This window comes from Microtus oregoni, unplaced genomic scaffold (assembly GCF_018167655.1).
Source record: "Microtus oregoni isolate MIOR12 unplaced genomic scaffold, Mior012 000042F_ref0000377, whole genome shotgun sequence".
NCBI lineage: Eukaryota > Metazoa > Chordata > Mammalia > Rodentia > Cricetidae > Microtus > Microtus oregoni.
This window is the reverse complement of record NW_024543209.1, coordinates 7,338,362-7,360,310: the sequence shown is the minus strand read 5'-3', so window position 1 is coordinate 7,360,310 and position 21,949 is coordinate 7,338,362. Positions and strand designations below refer to the sequence as shown.

Here is a 21,949-nt window from a genome sequence, read left to right as displayed (position 1 = left end):
AGGACGTTCAAGTGGGCACCTTGCAGAGACAACCTCTACAACTGAAGACAGGACATAGAACTTCTGTATTTGTGTTCAAGTTTATTCACAATACTGATAAAAATGTCATCATCCTCTTTGCCTTTTTTTAAAGTATGGCTACAATCTGAAGTATGCAAGGGAAGGCGATGAGTTAGTCCCATGAAGCTCATATATTTTTAATTTTTTTAACGTTCTTTTTTTTTTAGAAAAAAAAGTTTTAATGTTTGTTGTTGATTCGATTTTTTTAAAAAAAAAAAAAAAAGGTTCACAAACGCGACAGAACTTTTCTTTGCTGGCTTCAGGACCTGTTCTGTTCTTTTAGGCTCCAGATGAGGGAAAGGGAGTGTTGGTGCTGATGGGGAAGTTGAGGCAGGGCGCTTGAGTAGGCAGCGGCTGCCTCACTGGCAGTCGAGAGAGCAGTCCCGAGGACCGGGGACGAGGGGCGGCGCGGCAGCGCGGCGTAGCAGCAGCAGTAGGAGTGGCTGGTCCCGGAGCTGTCACCTGCCGGGTGGGGGAAGAGCGAGTGGGGGGCGCGGGGCCGGTGAGGCGGGTGGGCGCGGGGTGGGAGGAGAGCCTCACTTTCTGTGTTTCTCTTCTTTGTCACTGCTTTTGGCGCTGTTGTCCGTGTGGCTGTTGGGGTTGTTGCTGAGGTACATTTTGTCCATGGCCTTGAGGGCCTCGGTGAGATAGTTCTGCAGGGCGGTGACCGCTGCACACACCGCCGGGCTGCCGAAGCCATGGGAGATGAGGTTGAAGTGGGTCAAGCAACTCTGGATGCCAGGCTCCAGGATAGGGTTGGGCCGCGAGTTCCCCAGGGGAGATCGGTCCTGGGCCAGCAGGTCAGTGAACTCTTTGCAGATCTGTCTGCATTGGGAACAGAGAGCAAGGTGAAGCTCCAGTCAGGCCTTAGAGGCAGAGGAAAAAGCATCTCTCCCTGCAGTCACCTCTGCCACCTAGGCCCCACCACTACCCCCAGGACCCTAGACCAGGCACTCAGAAGGATGAAGCCTGTCACTGCTAAACCATCTCTCCTCCCTTAAATGGATCCCCTTCCTACCTCAAAAAGACCTTCCCTTCTCACCCCACCCCCCAGGCACAACAAACTTCTGCCTGGATCTTTCTCATTCACAGCAAACACCCTGAACATAGGAAAGCATATTACAGGCTAGGGCTAGATGAGGGCAAAGTAGAGTTGCACCGGAAGTTAGAAACACAAGTGTCCCTCTTCAGGACTGTAGAACCATCAGTTTTGCTTTTCAAAATATCACCGGAGTTGGCCTCCCACACCCCCAAAGGAACCACAGTCAGAGGTGGTGGACTGGTGTCTGCTCTCACTGACCTTCAAACCAAGTGAGGTTTGAATTTCGACAGAAAGGCAAATTTGACTTTTTAAAAACAACAGCAGGGCTGGGGAGAGAGCTCACCGGGTAAAGGCTTGACCATACTGCTAAGGACCTGAGTTCGGATCCCCAGAACTCATGCAAAAGTCCAACTTGAAGGCTTATATCTGCAATCCCAAGACTGGATGACAGAGACAGGGGTGCCCCAGTGATTTGGTGGTCAGCAAATCTAGTAGAAAATGTGAGCTCTCGGGTGACAGACTGTCTCAAAGACCCAGGAAGTCTGGCTGGCCCTGGAAGCCAGCTCTATAGCAGGCCTTCCTGCGATGGTGACCCAGGAAGCAATGTCACCAGGCCCAAGCCTCAGCCTCACAATTCTCTGCTGCTGTGCCCTCCGTCGACACCAGCTTTGGATAATTAAGGACTTCTCAACACGCCTTCTAAGTTTCCAGAAAACATATCAAGACAGTCATTTTCTCTTTAATCAGGAGAAGTCTATTCAGCCCAGGCACCTATGGGAAGATAAACTTGGGCCATCTTGAAACCCGTTTGACAGCTTTCCTGTAGGCTAAAACTACAGGTTAAGTGTGACTGTGAAGCTATCTGTCTCTGCATGTGTGTGTGTGGGGGGGGTAACTTTGGAGGCTAGAAGAGAATGGAAAAATGGAATCCGGATTAGAGGTGAAAGTAGAGCAGTTTTGGATGGCACATTTTCCAGGTCCCAGCTTAATCTTTGCCCTTGGAGAACATGCTGATAAAGACAAAATGTGGACCTAGGCTAGCCTGGTGGGTACCTTTGAGGACTTGACTCTGTTGGTTTTTTTTTTCCATGAAACAATGCTGTCACAAATCCACACCCTTTCAGTGACATGCCTGCCACATACCACGCACACTCCCATTCAGTTAAAAGTTAGCAAATAAGACAGAGACTGGAGTGAGGGGGAACACAGGGCGCACACTGACAAAACACTCTGCTTCCTCGAGGAAGCAGACTGTGCTCATCCATGTCTGTGCCCTGCCCTAAGTATTCCCAGCAAAAGCTGCTCCATAAAAATGGAAAAGAGAAGAAAGCACAGGCTAAGATTCTTTTGACAGTGAACAGCCTAGACCCAGCAGAGGTAAATGCCTTACTTTGTAGCCAGGAGCATGTTTTTTCTTGTCACTTGCTCATTGGGATCGGAATGTTGTCGGTTGAGAAATTCCGCTACTGCTTTGGCAGGAAATTCAGTTTCGCACACGTACCCAAAGTCCCTGGCTAGGTGGACTGCTTCTCCTGGCAAGAGGTAGGAGGAGGGAAGAAGTAAGGGCCAGAGAAGGAAGAAATTGGGATCAAAGTTCCCTTCCCTCTCCACGCTCAACTCCCTTAACTTTCTTCCCTAAAAGTTGGAAGGAACAGAAACCCCTTGTTTTCTTACTTTAGACATTTCTCCTCTGTGAGACCTGGAGACTGTACTCACCCGTGAAAGTGCCAAGTTGGCTTACAAGGTCAAAATGGTTTGAGAATGTTAATCCTCCCTTTTCGCCCCCTACCCATCCCTAACTGGTTTCCCCAACTTCCGGTTGAAAATGGCCCCGGCTGTCCCAAACTCACACCTCTCAACACATTCATCAATGATGTTTCATAATTACTCCTCGAGCTTTTCAGCAAGGGAACAACTGAGAGTTTACATTTTAACTTGATCACATATAATTATCTGTTCATCCAAGCCGATTAACCAGGAGGATTTGAGGGTCACTCCACTGAGTCTGTCTGTGTTGTTGATTTTCGAATCTTTGGTTTTAATTTCCTGAACCAGTTGGTTTTTACTGCAGGGCTTCCTGCCATTAGCTCCAGCTCCGGAAGAACGCATGCGCCAATTAGAGCATCAAAGCCCTCTCCGCAGAGCTTGTTTCCATAAAATGGAGCGGATCACAAACAATAACAGTTCTCCAGAAACTGCCTCCCCACTGCAGCTCTCAACCCCCAGACCCAGACCAACTCTCACACTCCGTCCTCAGCTGCCACCACCACTTGCATGATGTATAATTTGGGGGGTAGGATATGTATAGTGGGTTTTCTACAGACTACCATTATTTTAATATAATGTAGCTGTATTTGAATTTTGGGACCTGAACAAAGGCTGGGATTGTTTTTTCTTTTTTTTTTAATTACATTATCATCATATTCAACACCATTTAACACATGGAAATCAAAGCATTCCTCCTCAGAAGCATTTGTTTCAGATGCATTCTAGAAACTTCCAAAAAAAAAAAAAACTTGTATGCAGTGGCAGTATCTCCCCCAACACACTATGCAAATAAGATAAATCTGCCTCACTGAAATACGAATGGGGCCTTAAAACTGCCTGGGAATAATAAATCACCATCTTTTTATTTTACTATTAACATGAGATATAACAGGCCACAAAGAAAGCACAAGAAAATCATGCATTCACCCCGACCCTGAATCCCAACCTTACACCAACTGAATATCAGAAAAAGTTAGGAATCTAGGAGGCAGGAATATGAGCAGATTCTGGTGACAGGTTTTGTATAACTGGACAGGGATGGTGTTTTGGCTTAAGGAATTTGGAAGGGCGTGTGCTAAAATCCTGCCACAAGAAACTCTTTGACAATGTGTCTGCCTCTTTTTCTCTTTCTGTATCTGACCATCCAAATTCTAAAATTGCTCACTTTCTTCCCCTCCTGGAGAGAAAGAAGCACAGTGAAGCAAGAGATGAGAAAGTGTATGTTTGGAAAACAACAACCTACAAGGGCTTTGAACCCTGAGCTTTCAGGATGGTCTTAAATCAGGATGCAGGTCAAAGATTCCCAAATTAATTCAGGAAGTAATGGTCACGCATTTCTCAAATGCAGATGTCAGAATCACTTAGGTGATTTACCGCTGAGCTCTTTAGAGGAGGCAGGAACCCTGGGAGTGTGTAACTCTTAGATCTGTGCATTGTTTAGGTCACATTTGTGCTGAGGACAGGCCAAGTTTGTGGAGGGAGGAAGAGCAACATGCAGGCATGAGTGTATATAAATAGGTTCTGGACATTTTGTTTTGTTTTGTTTCTTGTTTTTCCTTGACACCCCAGAATTCTGCTCACTTCCAGTTACAGTTATATTCCATGGAAAGGTGAAACCATCCAAGTCCACAAAACATACTCCAACATCTGGCCACTAAATATTATCCATTTGCCCAGACAACAATTTCCTTCTAGTTAGCAAGTGGATTCGCTTACCTTCCACTAGAGATGTAAGCAGGGTAACATTGGCAGCTTTGCGTCTCCCTGCTGGCAGATTTAATCCTATTTTATCCAGTTTTTCTCTTAAAGATCTTCCTCCATTCTTAGACTTCGCCCTGTTTCATAAACACGTGGAGACGGGGATTTATAAAATACTGACTTGCTCTTCGTCACATTAAAGCCATTTTGAATACTTCCTGAAACATGTTCTTAAAAACTGAGAGGCAGGACCCCAAGGTAGGGGACAAGAGCCTAAGGAACTAACTGTACAGAAAGATCATAGGAGATAAAGGCTTGTCCAACTGTAAAGCACCCACTGTGTTCAGTTACAGTTGCAACTACTGTGGCAGGTTGGGAGCTTTTCACTTTCCAGTTCTCTGAAGAACAACACACACAGACAGACACACACACACATCTGAACTCTGAAGTTGGAGGTATTCTTGAGATCAGCTGATAACTGCGTGTTTTCCCTGTTGCTACAAGAACATAAAGCCCAGTGGGGTCTTTAAATTGTCTTCACAAGGTCTGCTGCTAGGCTGTTCCCAGTAACCAAAGTTATCATCACGCTCACATTTCATACTCTGGCTTTGGTCCCAATGGGAAATGCATCTCGACAACTGTTTACACGCCACGTCAGGAGCATAACTGGAAATGTCAAAAGGATGAGGGCTAATAGCAGCCTTCAAAAGTCTCCCCGATTTCAGAGACAACGGAAGCACTTCTAAATAGATGTCTAAATAGACTCCCATAATCAGAAAGTGGTTAAGATAAATTGTTTAAATAAAACAGCAAATTAATTAATTTCAGATTTTATTCCCTACTCAAGTGGTTCTTTAATTGTGTGGATTAGATTATACTCCCTTAGGTAAGCAGTCTCCGATATTGGTGATGGGGGAAGGGGAGGAAAAAGCAGAGGGCAGAGAAAGATCTGTGGCAGTAAGAGAGCTCAGGGGAAAAAAAAACAAATGACTGAATGAAAATGGGAGTCGCTGATATTAATTCTGCAAAACCCTCTAAGAGGATGTAGGTGGGCTGTACCCACCAAGGCCCACCTCCAGGGAAAAAAAGTTAGACAATGAATATGGAGAAGATAGTAAGAGACATACTTTTTGGTCAAAACTAACAGTAAGTCTACAACTCACACCGTTGGGTAGACTTCTAAGATGGAGAAGGACACACAACTGGCCCTTGTGAAATCTTATCTACTAAAGGGCTCACTCCACCTCAGAGAGGTGAGAATCCTGTGTTAACGGATGCAGTCCCCGAGAGCGACTACATATAATGAATAGAAATGTGCCCTGAACACTGTCTGTCACATATCACAGTAAATCAGAACCCTCAAAAGCCATTGCCTCTGGGGTTGGGGGTAGGGATGCCTTCAGGAGGGAGATGCCAGCAACCAGGGTAGGGGAAGCATGCAGCAAGCAGAAGTCATTCTCTTGCTTTACTTGGGAGCCAGGCTCCACTCAAGGGCGGCCGGTTCCCATCAGAGACCCTACAGTGTGGTAAGGCAAAGCAACGAGCCCAGAAGTTTTCCTGAGCTTGTAACCTGTGCGCAACCAGGGAAAAGGCAGCTGCACGGCGCCCCATGGCTGTCAAGGCAGGGATTGAGCCCACAGCAGTGAGAGCTGCGCGTGCGTGCTGAAGAAAGCCGAGTCCCCGGGGTGCGCAGGCGCGCCGCCTCACCCCCCCCCACCCCATCACTTCTAGCCCCGCCCACTAGGCTCCCCTCTCCTCCCCGCCCCTTTTCCTGCCAGCGTGCGGGACGGCTACTGCCCCGCGCAGGCGCACTGGGGCCGCGTCCGCAGGGCGGGGCGGGGCGAGGTGGGCGGGGCGGGGCGAGGTGGGCGGGGCCGAGCCTCACCTCCGCAGCACTCCGCCCAACAGCGACGCGTTGAGACACTCGGGCGGTGAGAGGCGCCGCTGTACTTCCGCCACCGTGACCTTGTACTTCGAGGTGGAGCTGAGGAGCGACAAGCGACCCGGAACTGAACAGAAGACTTCGTTGGGGTTTACCACGCCACCAAAGAGGTTGTCCTTGTTGATGGGGATGGCGGAGACGGCGTTGCTGTTGGACTTGGACAGGGACACAGGGCCTGCGGAGACAGACGCGCGTGTTGAGGGGACCGGCCGACCGCGCGCTGCTCAGCTCAAGAATCCCGCAGAGGCTTCCTGCCATCAGCCTTGCTGCTAGCTGTCTAGAGGTGGCTGGTGCTGTCGCTACCCCCGGGGCTCGCGGAGGGCTCCGGAGAGATGGAGATGGTGTTTGTTTGGGGAGACAGCGGGTGGGTTTCATGTGCAAACCCCAGGGCAGGGTTGATGTGGTCCGGGTTTTGCGGACGAAAGGCTCAGTGCGGAAAGAAATTGCCGTTAAAACCAGCGGATAGCTTCGATGGCTGCTGCAGCCAGTAAATGAACATTCCATTTAGCTGAATGGCAAGTGGCGGATTCTGTTGTCACACACAACACGAACGTCTTTTCATCGATAGACCCTCTGTTCCATTTTGAAAGACACTCGGGTTTTGGAGATCATTCCAAGCCCAGTTTTGAACGGGACTCAAGAATAGGCCTACAGTTGAACACTAGGAATGCATCCTTTTGTTGAGCAAATACTAAATGAACCCTGTCTGCCTTAGTCCCTTCAAAGGGATAGGGGATAGGACATCCAATCAGTTAAAACCATAAGCTCTTCATTGTTGGACCTACCATTGTTAGAAAACAAATTCAAGCAAAACGAGGGGTCTATTTCTTAACACCAATATAATTCAGATGCATCGGCAACCATTTAAGTACAATGCATTTGAGTCTTAAAATTCCACATGGAGACATATAATAATAAACACACAGTCTCATCACAATGCTTCTCATGTTTTTTTGTTATTCTTATTGTTTGTTTTGTTTTGCTAATGGGGATATTCTAGTCGTATGGGGAGGTGAGGGGCTCTAGGTTTTGGATAGATCACTTGTGACATTAATAGCTCTGGGGAGGCTAATAGAGACAATAGGAGTTAAACGAACTCTTGAGAGATTACTAATAAAAGAGCCAATTATCATGTCGACTTGGAAAGAGCACCTCTTAAGATTTATCCCTTGTACATCTAATTTGACATGACAAAGACTTCACAAATGCAAAAGATGAAACTTTAAACTAGCTAACAATATACTGATTGGAGTTAGAAATGAGAACATTTTCTCTACCATCGTCCTCTGGTGGTGCCTAGAACCCTGAAATTATTTCCCCCATAACAACAACAAAAAAAATACTGCTACTGCATTTAATGCAAGAAACTTTATTTCTGCCCACTAAGCACAATGCAGATGATAAATTCATTCAAACCACGTAACACATTTTTAACAATCTCTTTTCTAAATACGTAGGTCAATAGTGGCATCTTCAAGATGCTACTTTTGACCAAAAGCTAAATTTTTGTTAACCTAATTCTCCAAGTTTTAAAGCCCTGAGACTCCATCAAGAGACTAGAAACAAAATCAGAGAGCATGCAAGTTTTCTTCCTCCAATAGAGTGCTTTTTTTTTCATCTGTCTTTTCATTAATATTAAATTATTTGTATTATTTAAGCTTGATACACTTTTTAACCCTCATGGCCTTTAACTCCACACAATGAATTAACTATGAAACCATTTCCAAATTGAAATGCCACTTCCAAATCAGGTCAACTATGGCACATTTCATTGTGTCCAAATATGATTAAACTAAATTCAGCGCCGAAATCGTGATCTAAACAAAGCTAGCCTGTTGCCATTACCAAGATCCCGAAAGCCGGTTCTTTAAGCGCTGTTCTTCTGTGCCTATCTATTTGCTAATTCTGAGCCTTTAGGAAATCCTATTTGAAAAAAAATAAATACAGCCCGGCAAGTTCTTTTAAATAGCACTCTGCCTGTAAGGACATGCTTGGAATGCAGAAGGAAATGGCTTACCTTTCTTAATTACAGTTTGATCTGGGATGTTAATACCGGGGTCTTCTACATGCTGCAACAAAAGGATACACATGAATGTAAGTGTATAATCAAAACAAAAGGAAATGAATATTCCCTGGAAGGTGGGGGAGGGGAAGGTGGAGGATGGGAGTGCCCCCCCCCCCCATAATGACATTTATATATAAACATCTCATCTTGGCTTACTGAATTTAGAGGTTTAAAACTCGAGAGGTTTCACTGTATGCCCACAGCCCATTTCTCCCTCCCTCCCCCCCCCCACAACCCCTGCAGATAATCCACAGTGAAGAGGACGGGAAGGGGTATAAAACTTTCTTTGAAAATTAAATGAAGTTTGGGAGTTCCTAATCTTTCTCACAGGCATCTCAACCTTTAGAAATGTACCTAGCTTTAGCAGCTCTAAGCAGCTCAGGAACCTCAGGGATCCCAGTGTACAGGCAGCCAAGGCCAAGGAAACACAATAGAAGAAATGACAGGGGCGGGAGCAAGAGCAGATTGTTGGAAACCCAGCAGGTAACGCAACAAAGCACCAACACACACACACACCTTCACTCAAGGAAAACTAGAAATAATTTTTTTTCAAAAAAGCTGCTGCCTACAGTAAATCTGGCAGGAATGTGGAACTATGGAACTATCAGGGACAAAAAGCCTCTGAGGCTGCCTTCCCGTTGTCCAGCAGCAGTGTGGGGCGCCCCCCCCTTCTCTGTCTCTCTCGTCTCCCTCTCTTTTTACAGATGGATGGGTATACGTGTGCATGTGTGTATGTGTGTGTGCTAGAATCAAAACGTAATTAGAAAGTAAAATGAAATCATGTTTTCTAATGCAGAAACTGACAGGCAATATAATGTCTGGCTGTGTTTACAAATTAGCACCAGGGTTGCTGAGAGAGAAGATTTCGCAATCGTTACCAAGCACAGGCATTGCCATTTAAAAAACTATTACTTCCTTCTCTAGTCTTTGTCCAACAATAATACTGATTCGAACATTTTCCATTCTGTCTTGGATTTATGCTCCTGTTAATTGTGCCTGATCGCAATGATTCCGGGTGGATGGTACTAAGTTGCTTTATTACAGGTTTTATTATACTCAATGCTCTCATTTGTAACTTGCCTAAAGTGCTTCTGGATTTAAGTATAATTAAATTGAGAAATGTTCAGAAATGACTACCGCTGCAGTTCTTGTGTTTTAACTATATGGGGAAATATGATCCCTTTATGCATGCACCCTAAACCCATAAAGTAAATGTACTGTGGCATAATACTTTTATTTCTGTTATTTCTAGCTAGACCTTGTCCAAACAGGGAAGACTGTTAAGTTTAAAACCCCACTGAGATATTAATGATTAAATAATTTTCACCATTGACTTGATTTTCTTAAATATTTAGCAGTCATTCTTATTAAAAGTTAACTGTGGCAGCAATGAGAAAATTGAAAACAACCCTTTTCCTGACCCAAATTCCTTTGAAAGATCTTTTTTTTTCCTTGAAAGGTGGGGGAGGGTGGGAAGAACAGCAACTGAGTTTCTTGTTTTTATATGATCATTTGGTTAATTTCTCCTACTGACCAATTTCAGCACAAAGAGTGACCACACAGCTATAAAGAATCCCCACCAACCACAGGATATTTTTGCAGAAGTAAACCTATTTCCAATGCACAGGCTTAAGATACTATTTTGCTATTGGAGTGTTCCCAGAAAGCAGGCAAAGAAAAGAATTCAGAGACTCTATGAGAACGAAAACTAAAATCATTATAACTTCGAGTTTTGTTCAAAATTAATTTTATGAAATATTGCCTCAGATTCACTAAGCATCATTTTCTAAAAACATATAAATATGAACACACACACAACTCACTAAGCCTTGCATTGGATCAAGTGCCTGCTTTCCTGTGTTCCATGCAAGGCTGTTAAGCATAACTAACAAATTTCAGTGATTAACTGGGCTAAATGAGAGAGGTAATAAATTTTCTATTTTCCTGTAGAACTTCAAGAACGTTTTAAATCTGCCAGGCAATCAGGTAAGTTCATGTGGCCGTTTTCCTTACAATCTAATTCGGCAATCATTAAACTGTCAACAGACATACCGCTGCTATATTTGATGCAGTAATTTGAAATAGCATTTAAGCAAAAATCACATCCAGATACATTTCCTTTCCAAAGAAAAGTACCTTTAACAGAAGCCTTTACAGCGATATATATATATATATAGGATATATATATATATATATATATAGAATATATATATATATATATATTCTAATTCCATTTCAGGAAGATTGTGAGAAAACCATAAATTTATAGAACTGAAGTTGAGATGCTGGCTGCAATTTAATTTTAAAAAGTATTTTCAAATTATCAATAGCCTGAGTTACATTGTAAACAGTACATGTGCTGAGGCCGTCCTTATTTAGAAATCATTTTAAACCGTATTTATTGATAACTGAATTAGAACTCAACGCAGCGCCCAATAGTCTCCAAACATTTAATTGAATATGCAGTGTAGCAGATTCTGATAGGCGTTGGGAACCTAGCTAATGATTTATGAGGTCACCACTTAGCACCCCCAGGAAGAGAAGAAAGCTGCATTTTAAGGTCCCTGTGCTTGGATTTGCTACTTGCTTCCCTTTGATCAGGATAGGGGAAGCATAACTTCTGGGTTTCACTAATGCTTATAAAACCCGGTTCAAGGACCTTTTTCCTGAGTCTCTCACACTTTCTTTTACTTTGTGAGCGCCTTGGAGCAGCAGCTCTCTGGGCTAAATTTAACCTCTTTCCTAGAACAGCGAGAAATCCCCAGGACACATTCAGCAATGGAATTAAATCCTCCCCCACAATCTACACAATTTATTGTCAAGGAGAGAGACGCTACAATGAAGGGTGACAATCGCCTGATCTATTTCTGTGTTGGCTTGAAGTGGTGACCCAGGCATTGTTGTGCGAGCCCCAGGAAGCATTGTTCTCAATTACTTTTTCATCTTTAAATCCAGTGATTTAAGTGCGTATCACTTCCAGTCCCAATTAAATTATTATTGAGGAAAACCAAGGCCCCGCAGGCCTGGGCTCCGTGAAGCTTCCGGGAGGGCAGGTGAGCCTAGGGCTGCGTTCCCTCCCCGCGGCCCGCAGTACCGCCTCTTACCGGGACGTCCTCGATGGCGTGAGGTAAGGAGTGAATCGGGAGGTCCCCGAGCCCGGAACCGAGCCCGTGTGGGCCGTGCAGGAGGTCCTCGTGCCGCCGGTAGTCCCTGCGAGGGTCCAGGCCCGACAGCTGGTGGGGTAACCCCCGGTGCGTGTGCAAGAGCCCAGACTCCTGGCTCTGCCTCTGGCCGGGCCAGCCCGGGTGCTGCGGCTGTGGCTGGGCGTGCAGGGGGTTCAGGCTGTAGGGGTCGTTGACGTGGGAGTAAGGATCTTGCGACTGAGGGTAGATGGGCTGGTAGGGCGGGGGGAAGTAGGGAGGCTGGAAGTCGGCATTGGGGGTATGGGACAGCGGCGGGGCGCTGGTGTAGGGAGATTGACCTACAGTGCCCAGCTGGGGCAACCGTGCAGTCCCGTTGCTGGTGCCGTCGTGACGGTCCTGGAAGAAAGCAAGACGAAAGGGAAAGAACAAGAAATGAGCGCAGAGTTAGCTGCCCCCACTAAATCCATTCCCCAAGCCGCTGTGGGAAAATCACCCATTCCCCTCCGCAGGACGCTGGGGTGGGGTGGGGGGTGTCTATGCTACATTTGTTCGCATTGGAAAATACCCAAGAAGTGGAGCAGGCCTTTCCAAAACACGCAAAGAAATCAGAATATGTAAATCTAGGGGTACAGCAGACTCTCCCAGACATTCTTCTCCAAGGAGGAAAGGAGATGCAAAAAGGATGTCTTGTAGTATAGCCCTTAATACCCGCAGTACCAAACCTCCCTTAAGCAAAATTCAAACAGCCACTAAATATTAAACAGCAGAAACGGCCTTTGCTTTTCCCGGATCTGAACCTGTCTGCCACTGCGTTATTGTTTACTCTTCCTTTAATCTGGAGGGGGAAAATCATAAACCTTCAAAGACTATTACCATTTCACGACTATTTAAATAGAAACATGTTTCGCACAGGGGCCGTAAGAAAGCACACGTTTAAATTACCAGCTTAAAGGCTTTAACTGCATGGTTGAAGTGGGGCGGAGGGGGGGGTCTGTCTTTTCAGCTTCCTCTGTTAGGAGGTTTTTACACGGCAGGGTTGTTTTATGATATGAATGGGGAGTAAGGGACGCCGAGCCAGTGTTTAAAATAGACAGATCTGCCTTACCGGGTTCTTTTTAAAAGAAAGAGGAGCACCCCGGGGCGGAGGCCCCCGCCCCTTCCACCCCAGCCCCAAAGGGCAAAAGAAACCCCTCACTTTACGTTCAAAGCAAGCCAAGAGTGGGTTCCAGAGACCCGGAACCCTCCAAGGTTCAGCCTCAAGGCCCCGGGCTAGGGGACACACCGGGGCGTCTTTCACTCCCCTACAGACGGATTAAGCATCAGAAGTGGAGAGCGGCGCTGGAACAAGCGAAGACACAAGGAAATAAAGAGGAACCAGGCGAGAAACTGGCCCAGGGAAAGAGCTGCGGGGTAGGTTTGCGTGAGCCGAGGGGTCCAGCAGGGATAGGGTAGTGACGACGCGTTGAACCTGGGGGATGGAAAGAGCCAGAGTAAGGAGGAAAGGGGGATAGGAATGCAAATGGAAAGAGTTGTCCACAAGGAACCCAGGCCGAGAAGCCCTGGATCTCGGGCAGTAATTCGGCTGCGGGTTTCGGGAACAGAATTCCTAAGGAAACAGGGATGGGTGGGGGTGGGGTGGGACTCACCATAGCTGAAAAACTGTGAACTAACATCTGCGAAGAGTCTGGGGTAACCAGTCAGGGTGGAAAAAAAAAACAAAAACAAAAACAAAACAAAAATGCCAAAAACCACCACGCCTGGAGCACCCGGCGGCCCGGCGGCCCGAGAGAGCCCCACACAAAAGACTCTGAGAGCCCCGCGCCACCCAGGACTCCAGTCACCGCGCGGACGCTCCCGCGAGCGCCGGAGCCCCGCTCGGATCCATCCGAACTTGTACCACCGAGTCGCGCGGCGCCTTCAGCTGGTCAAACTCACGATCCTGCCGCGATCGGTTAAGATTCAAAGTTCTTTAATAAAAAAACAAAAACACCAACCAAACAAAAAATGCAAAAAAAAAGAGAGAGAAAAGTGTGTGTGTGTGTGTGTGTGTGTGTGTGTGCGTGAAGTGTGTGTGTGTCTGTGAGTGTTCCTTAATCCGTGTCTCCCCCTCTTTTCTTAGCGGCGGCTTCACTTCAGCTTCTAATAACCGCGCTGGGCAGCGTTCCTGGAGCCTCCTAATAGCAGATATTCATGACTATTAATATTACACGAATACTTAATAAGGGAAGAATGCCTGGAAATCGAGCGTGAAGCGGAGAGGCAACTCGCGCCGGAGCGGGCTCTCAATGCAGTCATTGACGGGAGTCTCAGTGTAGCAAATCGGAGGTGGGGAGAGGGAGCGCGAGAGACAAAAAGCGGGCGACGGAGGGAGCGGGCGAGCGTGCGGGGGGCCGCGGCGCGGCGTCTGGCGAATCACAGCGAAGGGGCAACATTTTAAAAGGTTGCAGGGCCTGCAAAAGTGAAAGAGAAAGAAGGCGAGAGAGGGAGGCCGAGGGGCGAGAGCGCGAAGAGGGAGGATGTGTCTGCGTGCGTGCGCGAGAAAGAAAGTGTGGGCGACAAGAGGAGAGAGGAGAGGAGAGAGGGAGGGAGGAAGGAGGGAGCTCCGGGGAGGAGGAAGGGAGGGCAAGAGGGAGGGAGGGGGAGGAGGGGGCCGAGCCGGAGCTGCGGAGGGGGAGCCCGCGGGGGAGGGGGAGGGGGAGGGGAGAGGAAGCGAAGGAGGACAATCGGACCAAAAAGGCTGGGGCAGACCTCGGGAAGGAGCGGGGGTCGCGCGCCGCGGGCTGGAGCTCCCGGGACCCGCGCGCGGCTGCCCACCGGGTTCTGCGTCTGGGAGGTGCTTCCCGCCGCTCTCCGGCCGCGGGATTCTCTGCTGCGCGGCGGGGCCTGGGACTCGGGTCTCGGCTGCCCGCTGACGCGCTGCTCCTCCATGACCAGGCGTCCCGCCTGAGACCGGTCCGCCCGCTTCTCCAACCCTTGCCTTCCGCCCGGTCGCGAGCTGCCTTCCCTAGGACCTCGGGGCCGTGAGCTCCTCGCCTGCGACTGTTCTGATCTCGCCTGGTCCCTGGACCCGGTTCCGGGAGCGGGAGCCCGGACGCAGCCCCGGGCGCGCACAGACGCGAAGCGGCCCAGCCTAGGCGCCTCTGGCAAGGGCTCGCGGCTCCCGGCACAAACCCGTCGGACTGGCTGGGCCACTCCCGCCGACACCCCCCAGATGACAGGGCTAGCTCTCCCCGCGCGTCGCCGCTGCCAGTCTGCCCGCCCGGTTGTCGGAACAAGCGGCACCTCGCCTCTTGCGTGTCCCTGCAGAGCCTCAGCCAAATCAGACAACTCCAAGCCCGTTCGGAAACCCGAAATCCCTGCTCTAGCGCTAGCTAACCCGCCGCCACCAAAGTTGTTCAAATTGCCCAGACTTTTTTTTTTTCTCCTTTCCTACTCCATTCTCCTCACCCACCCACTCTCACCCACCTCCAGAGTCTCTCTGGGGGTCCAAATTCATCTCACCCACTACCCCTCGAGACCCCTTGGGTGAGTGCAACCACGCGAGGGCTATCAACCCTCCCACTCAGGACCCCGGAAACCAGAACTGAGTTTTAGGCTCCGAGAAAGTAAAATAAATAAATAAATAAATAAATAAATAAATAAATAAATCTCCAGGCTGGGGAAGGAACTCAGAACCCTAAGAAACGAACTGTTCTAAGAGAGAATCAGTGGTGCCCAGGCCTATCGGCAAAAGGCACCCTTAGCCTCTAAAACAAAGTGTCTGGTCCTACGTCGGCTCCCCGCGCCCCTCCTGGCCCGCCACAGGAGCCCCCAGAGATGCGCAGATCCTGATGGGGTGCCACCTGGTGTCCCATCCACCTGGTTGGGGATGGGAAGGGGTAAAGGGGGTGCCACAAAGGAGAAAGATGCAAGATAGTATAAAAAAAGGAAAAAGGGAGGGAGTGGGTGACACTTACTTCACACAAACCCAGTTCCTGATTTCAAGACAGAATCCTTGCCTCTGTGCCCGCGCACAGACGCTTCTGCCGGAACCCCCAGCTCAAAATGCCAAAGGGAAAAGAAATAAAGCAAAAGAAGAACAGCAGATGTCAAGACTGCTACATATTTATTTGGATAATCACGGGTCTCCCAGCCCGCCACTGCACCACGCGCTCATCAACTCCTTTCAATGGGGTTTGTAAAACCAAGGTCGAGGCCCGGATCCCTGCAAGCGGAAGGTTCTTTTTCCATGCCTCCCTGGCTGTTTCAAAAGTCATGCTTTGGGACCCTGAGTTTTAAAATGTATCCCCAAGGGGAGTGCTCTGTGGTCCCAGCGGACTCTCGAAAACCGGAGGTGATCCACAGTCACGCCAGGATTCTCAGGGTCCCGCAGCTAAGCGCCCGCAGGCACAAGTTTCCCCCTGACACAGAGAGGCCGGTAGTGCTTCTACACCCAGCCACCATCATTGGGGTGTGTCCACCCCATAGCTCGGCGGGAGAAACTGCTTAGAACTTCAAGGAACATAGGAGCTAAGGAGTGAGCCCAGAGGCTGACTTGAGGGCTCCCAAGCTGAACTCACTAACAGGGAGATGCGGCCCAGGTCAGAGCGAAGTGTGTGGACCCTTCTCCAAATGCAAGAAGGGAACCTCTTTAGAAAGAAAAGAATGAATGAAAGAAAAGAGAATATTAATCTCAGAGAGTAGGTGAAAGTGGGAACATTTTCTTTTTTCTTCCTGCTACTGTGGGTGCCCCCAGATTCTTGCTCAAGAGACACTGGAGTGCGCAGGCACGTGCCTAGTTGCCAGCAATTGCTTAAAAAAAACACACACACACACACACACACAAGCTTGTCTCTTAGTTCCACTCTCAGGCAAACCCAAAAGTAAGCAGAAAAAAAGGGGGCAGAAAGTGGGACACGAGCTTCAAAGGACAAAAGTGAAAGAAGCAAGAACCATGTCCACCCTCTCCCGCTTCTCCCCCGTGCTCTACCGGCGAATTCGAGGGGCGGGCGCAGCGCTGGTGAAAGTTTTTTCCACCCGCATTTCGCAGCTAGCTGCGTGGAGAGGAGGAGGAGAGGGAGGGTCGATCTCCAAGCCAGTGGCCGCAAGGATGACTGAGCCGGCGCCGCGCTTACCTCACAGTCTTCGTACTTGATATTATCCGTCAGTTTCCAAAGCATTTTCATGGATCGGCGTGATCGGATTTGCCCCTCTGCGCCTCGCACCCCAGCGGAGCTACTCTCTAGGTTAGCGCAAAGTGCGGGCTGCGGGCGGTGAGCACAAGAGGAGGAGGAGGAGAGGAGGGCGAGGAGGAGGAGAAGGGTAGGAAGGAGGAGGAGGGAGAGGAGGAGGAGGGCCAGGAGGAGAAGGGCGAGGAGGGAGGAGGAGAGAAGGGTTAGCGAGCTCCCGTGTGCGCTCGGAGATCTCCCTCTAATGGTAGAAACTTTTCCCTTTTCCTGCTCTTCACCAACAGCCTAATCGCCTCATTAGCATATCAACAATAGTCCAATTGCTCGCCAAGACCACAATCTGCCGCCGGCCGCTCCGACCCAGGTATAAAGGCCTCTTCAAGCCGCGAACTTGCTCCCAGAGCACACTCCCGCACGCCTGCCTGCTAGCCCAACAGCTCTGCCCAAAGCTCCATCACCCTCCCTTGCTACAGAGGCCCCTAGCCCGGCCCAATTTCATCCCTTTTCCCTTCGCCTGTCTTCGGATCCTGCCAGCCAAAGATGCCTTGGATAAAGCTCCGTAGTACGCAGGGTACCACCGGCGGCGCCCAGAGACCAACTTTTAGTGTCCCCTACCCCTGCTACTACAGCCGCCACTATCCGATCTGCTTTTCGTCCCCGTCCGATTTTATTAGAAACCATTATCCCTTTCGCAATGAATCGTAACCACCAAACCAGGACCAGCAAAGTCACTCCAGGATTTTTGCCCAACTGGAGATTGCCTCCGCTTGTGGCTGTTACCCCCTCGGGCTGCAGCGCCCTGGGAGTTTTATTAGCTTTGCGCTTTCCCCCAGGTTGGAGATTCTGCCAACCGGCTCCGGTGGCTCGGTTGGGGTTTGCGATCTCCTAATTGCTACGTGTAAAATAAAAGTTGTACCCTGAAGAGGTTACTCGACAGCTACGGGGGTTGAATGATTGTGCTCCCGTTTGTGTGAAGCTGGAGCGAACTGACAATTCATCAGCGTGTTTGGGCAGCAAGGTTTCCCAGGTGCAGCGTGGACAAGAACATAATTCGGATGGCGGTGTACAGCCGCTTCTGGAGGGAGCCGAAAAGCAGAGCCAGGAGCGTCTGAGACTCTCCGTGCCGTGTCATACGGGCATCAAAATAAATCATTGGGAACCAACTCTTCCGGTGCTAATCGGCTCCAGTTTTCCCAAGATTCTCCTTTTTAATTAAAGAAGGACGCGATCCTTCATGATTTGATGTTACTAACGCCGGCACGTTGGCGGCGCAATGGCCGGCTGGTGAAGAACCCGAAGGAGACACCCCCTTGGCCAAGTTGACCACTCCCCACTCTCCAGTTCCACTCAGGGGCTTACTCGCTCCACCGGGGGACCCTTCCTCCCTTTTAGTAATTATTTTAAAACTAAGAAAGAAACCCTTAAAGACTTTAGTGTAATAGTTTGATACGCAGGCATTTCTCTGGCTGAGTTTTCCCACTAGCACTCTAAAAAGTATTTTCGTCTTTCTCCTCTTAATCGTGGAGAAGTGCTCAGCAGCAGCAGATCTTATCAGAGACTTCTGACTCACCTGGTTCTTTTCTCTTTGTTTCTTTTCTTTTTTTTCTTTTTGTTTCCCCCCCCCAGAAAATCTCTAGGCCTCCCCTATTATTTCTATAGTGAATGTATCGTGGGAGTGAAAACTTCGTGGAATCCAAGCGTTCAGTAACAGGTGGAAGAAAGGCAAGAGAGGGAAGAAGACCACCTGAAGCTGAAGGGGAGCAATTCTTCTTTCTTGAGATCCTACCTTGCTACACCTCCCCCCCAAAAAAGCCAGAGCCAAGGCCAGAGGTGACAAGTGAATTCAAATGACCGGTTCCTCCCTAGAGATGACTTCTCACAGTTAAGCAGTTATTTGACGGATGGGTCTAGAAGCTTGGCACCCCACTCCGTCCCGAAAATGGTCAACATTCCAAGCCAGACCCTGCAAGGTTTTCCCCAAGGCCTGCTGAGCAGCAAAGTGGCTTGAATCCTGGAGCCCAACCTCTGGGAGGAGCCAGTACCTCCACTTTCCCAGAGGCAGCGACAGCAGGGTGCCCTGTGACCTGTAGGCCCGCTCCTAGGCCTTCGAGCATGGGTTTTTACGTCCTGAGAACTAGGACTTGCCAGGGTGCTTGAGGGAACTCTTAAGTTTCGCTTTCTTTTCCTTCCGTTGTGACCTAGAGGGAAAGGCGTTTGGGGTTTAGATCCTCTCCTATCGAACCCTCATCCCCTCACCCTTTCCTCGCTGCTCAGTGCCCCGCAGATTTCTGGCTCTAAACCAGCTATGGGATACTAAACTGTTGTATTCCCGCCAGGGGCACCATTGACGTGCAGATTGGGGCCTGGCAGCTCAGTGCCGCCGCCACCCGCGGTGTGGGCACTGATGAAAGAAAGGCTGGGGAGAGCAGTCGGACAGCCCCCGAGCCAGGCGAATCTCACGCTTGCACAGGCTTCATTACTATAATCCATCTCATTGCAGTCATTGCCGCATCTGGGCAAGGGCCCTGGTTCCCTGGGACAGCAAAGCTAAGCCTGGAGTTAGGGCTGAGGATGTAGGCCTGACCTGAGAAAATGAACTCTGTCTCGAGACAGTGACACCAAGGAGAAACAAAGAAACACCAGGACCAGAATTATCTTCTGTATGATCGTCAACATCCATCAAGTTGAGGGGGCGGGGGTATGCTCGAGTGACCAAGCCTGGTGGATGTAGTCCCGTGGGACTCAAAGCCACCAGCTCCAGCCTCTTGTCAAACTTTAAGGCTCTCTCAGCAGCAGGCCTTGGACTCTACCATTCCCGAGGCCTGGTCCCAGCCTCAGCCGACCCTGGGTGATGGGCACCTTCCCGAATGCCTTGCAGAGGTCTTCAAAATTTACTGAAAACTGTCCCAAGCTTCAGCAACCAGAAGGAGAGTTAAGTCCACACCGTGTGGGGAGGGCAGGGAGTGGAGCTTTAGCATTTTGGCTTGGAGTGGGACTCCCATCCTTAAAAAGTCAACCTAAGTTTGTGGAAGGAGTATTATTTAGTAGTTTGGACTAGGGAGGGGGCATAAAAACATCCACTTGACAAATAAAAGTAAGAAATATAAGAGGAAAACAAACGCAAAGCTTCCTTTCTCCAACTCCTGGAAATATAATGAAGATGACACCTCTCAGAACTTTAGGGCGGAACTCTCAGGCAAAAAGAGAGAGGGAGGGAAAAAAAAAGCAAGCCTAACTCCAGGGCCTTGCCCTGGGAGGAGCAAAGTTTTCAGCTTGGGCTTTTCTTTGGAAGGTCGAATCCTTTGGTTCAAATTGCCCCTTAAGCTTGTGGCTTACAGGATCTCCTCGCTCTAACCAGGCCTCTGTTGGCTGGGGCAAAAACAAGGCCCCGCGGTTCCTATTATGAAATCCCCGACCGGGGAGAGGTGGCGTGCTACTTCAACCTGGCTGGAGCCTCCCTTGTTTCCCTGAAAGGATAAAGTGTGGAAACACGTTCCCGGGGCGGGCGCCGGGGTCTGCGGCTCAGGAAAGGCCAGTAAAAAGCGTCTATCCGCCTTGGGGTGTCCTCGGCCAGGCAGGGTTACCTTTAACAGGCTCTAGTGCTGAAAATTGCAGTCTTTATTCACCACCCACAATTCTGTAGTCCAAGAACCAAAAACCCATCCTAGGAAGTCGAATGAACGAATCGTTAAACTTTGGGCAAACTTTTAAAAAGTGTCTCTCAAGAAAATGTCATCGGGCTCTATTCAGTCTTCCGGAACCCCTTTCACCCACCCCAAAAGTCCCCCAAATGCAGGGATACCAACCGGACAGGTGCACCAGAACCCCACCCGGTCTCACAGCCCTGGGGTCTAAGGGCGAGGCAGGCACAGCCATGGAGAACCCACACCTCCAGGCCTACGTCCCTCCCCGCTTCTTAATTAGTCATGCACCTAAGTTTCTGTTCGGGTGAGGGTGGGAAAATGGCTGGAGATCAAGCCACAAGTGACCCCAGGGGCCACCTGGCCACCTGTGGAACGTGCGCTGGACTTTTCCCGGGACTCCGGCCCGGAGGGCGGCACTCTTGTCCCCCAGCGCTGAGGCTGTCGGCTGCGCAGGTTTATCCTGTCTTCTGTCTCCTGGGAGCACTCTTGGGCGCTGCCAGGAGTGCCTCACCAAGGACTCCCCTGCCCAGGGCCACAGCGCTTCTTCTCCGCCTCCCCACTCCCGGCCCCCTCCTCCGCTCCACCCCCGCCCACCTCTGCCCCAGCCAAGGCAAACCCCCGTACCTGCCAGTCCCCCATTTTGGCAAGTATGGACATCGCGTCTCGGCGCTCCAGGCGACGGATCCCCGCCGGGCATGGGCTGGAGGGCTCTGCCTGGCCCGCTCCCTGGAATCGCTTAGGCAAATCCTTCTTTTTTTACCTGCTCACCAACATCTCACCTGGTCATAAAGAGCTGGGTTGCTACCTGCCGACGCATGCGCGCTGGCCTAGGAATTTACTCCGCCAGCTCTAGTCCCAGCACCTCTCAGAGCTGACCTGGGAAGTGATGGATTTATAGCCACGGCAATCTCACCATCAGCTCCAGCTTTTCCCAACAGCCCTAACCCGCTTTCCCGGTCAGTCCCTGGCCAGTGAACCGAAGCCAGGGACTGGCTGCTGAAGGCTGCTGAGTCCCACGCGAGTGTGAGCGCGTGTTTGAGCAGTCGTGTAGTGGAGACGTCTGCAAGCTCATTCCACCTTTCCCTTGGCCCCGGAACTTTTGGGTTAAAGGTGGGGGATGGGCTGGGGGATGGGCCAGACCCGAAGAAGGGCCCAGACCTAGAGTCGGGGCACACCTGGACGCTAGCGATGGGAAAGGGTCCCCGCCCCCTCCTCCTCATCCGCCCACGGGCTTCAAGGCACGGCCTGCCTTAGCGGATCTGGCTGCCACCCCCAGGGCGGCCTCCGCGGTGGATTCCAGATCAAATGTTGCTCAATAGGTGAAGATATTCGCAATTCTGCTTCATTTCTGTCTCCTCCCATGGGCAGAGGAGTCGAGGGGGGAGAACCACAAACACACACACATGCTCTTTTATGTCGG

At 49.7% G+C, this 21,949-nt stretch overlaps 1 protein-coding gene across 1 annotated transcript; it reads right to left on the bottom strand.

The window, feature by feature from the left end:
* Positions 1–596: 596 nt before the first annotated feature.
* Tfap2a (transcription factor AP-2 alpha) lies at positions 597–13,532 on the bottom strand. Its single transcript, XM_041632843.1, has 7 exons — positions 13,364–13,532; positions 11,679–12,113; positions 8,527–8,578; positions 6,453–6,684; positions 4,586–4,704; positions 2,493–2,634; positions 597–885 (listed from the first exon to the last, which is right to left on the bottom strand). Exons 1-7 carry the CDS (start codon positions 13,388–13,390, stop codon positions 597–599), a joined length of 1,296 nt encoding a protein of 431 aa, XP_041488777.1. The 5' UTR covers positions 13,391–13,532.
* Positions 13,533–21,949: the final 8,417 nt, after the last annotated feature.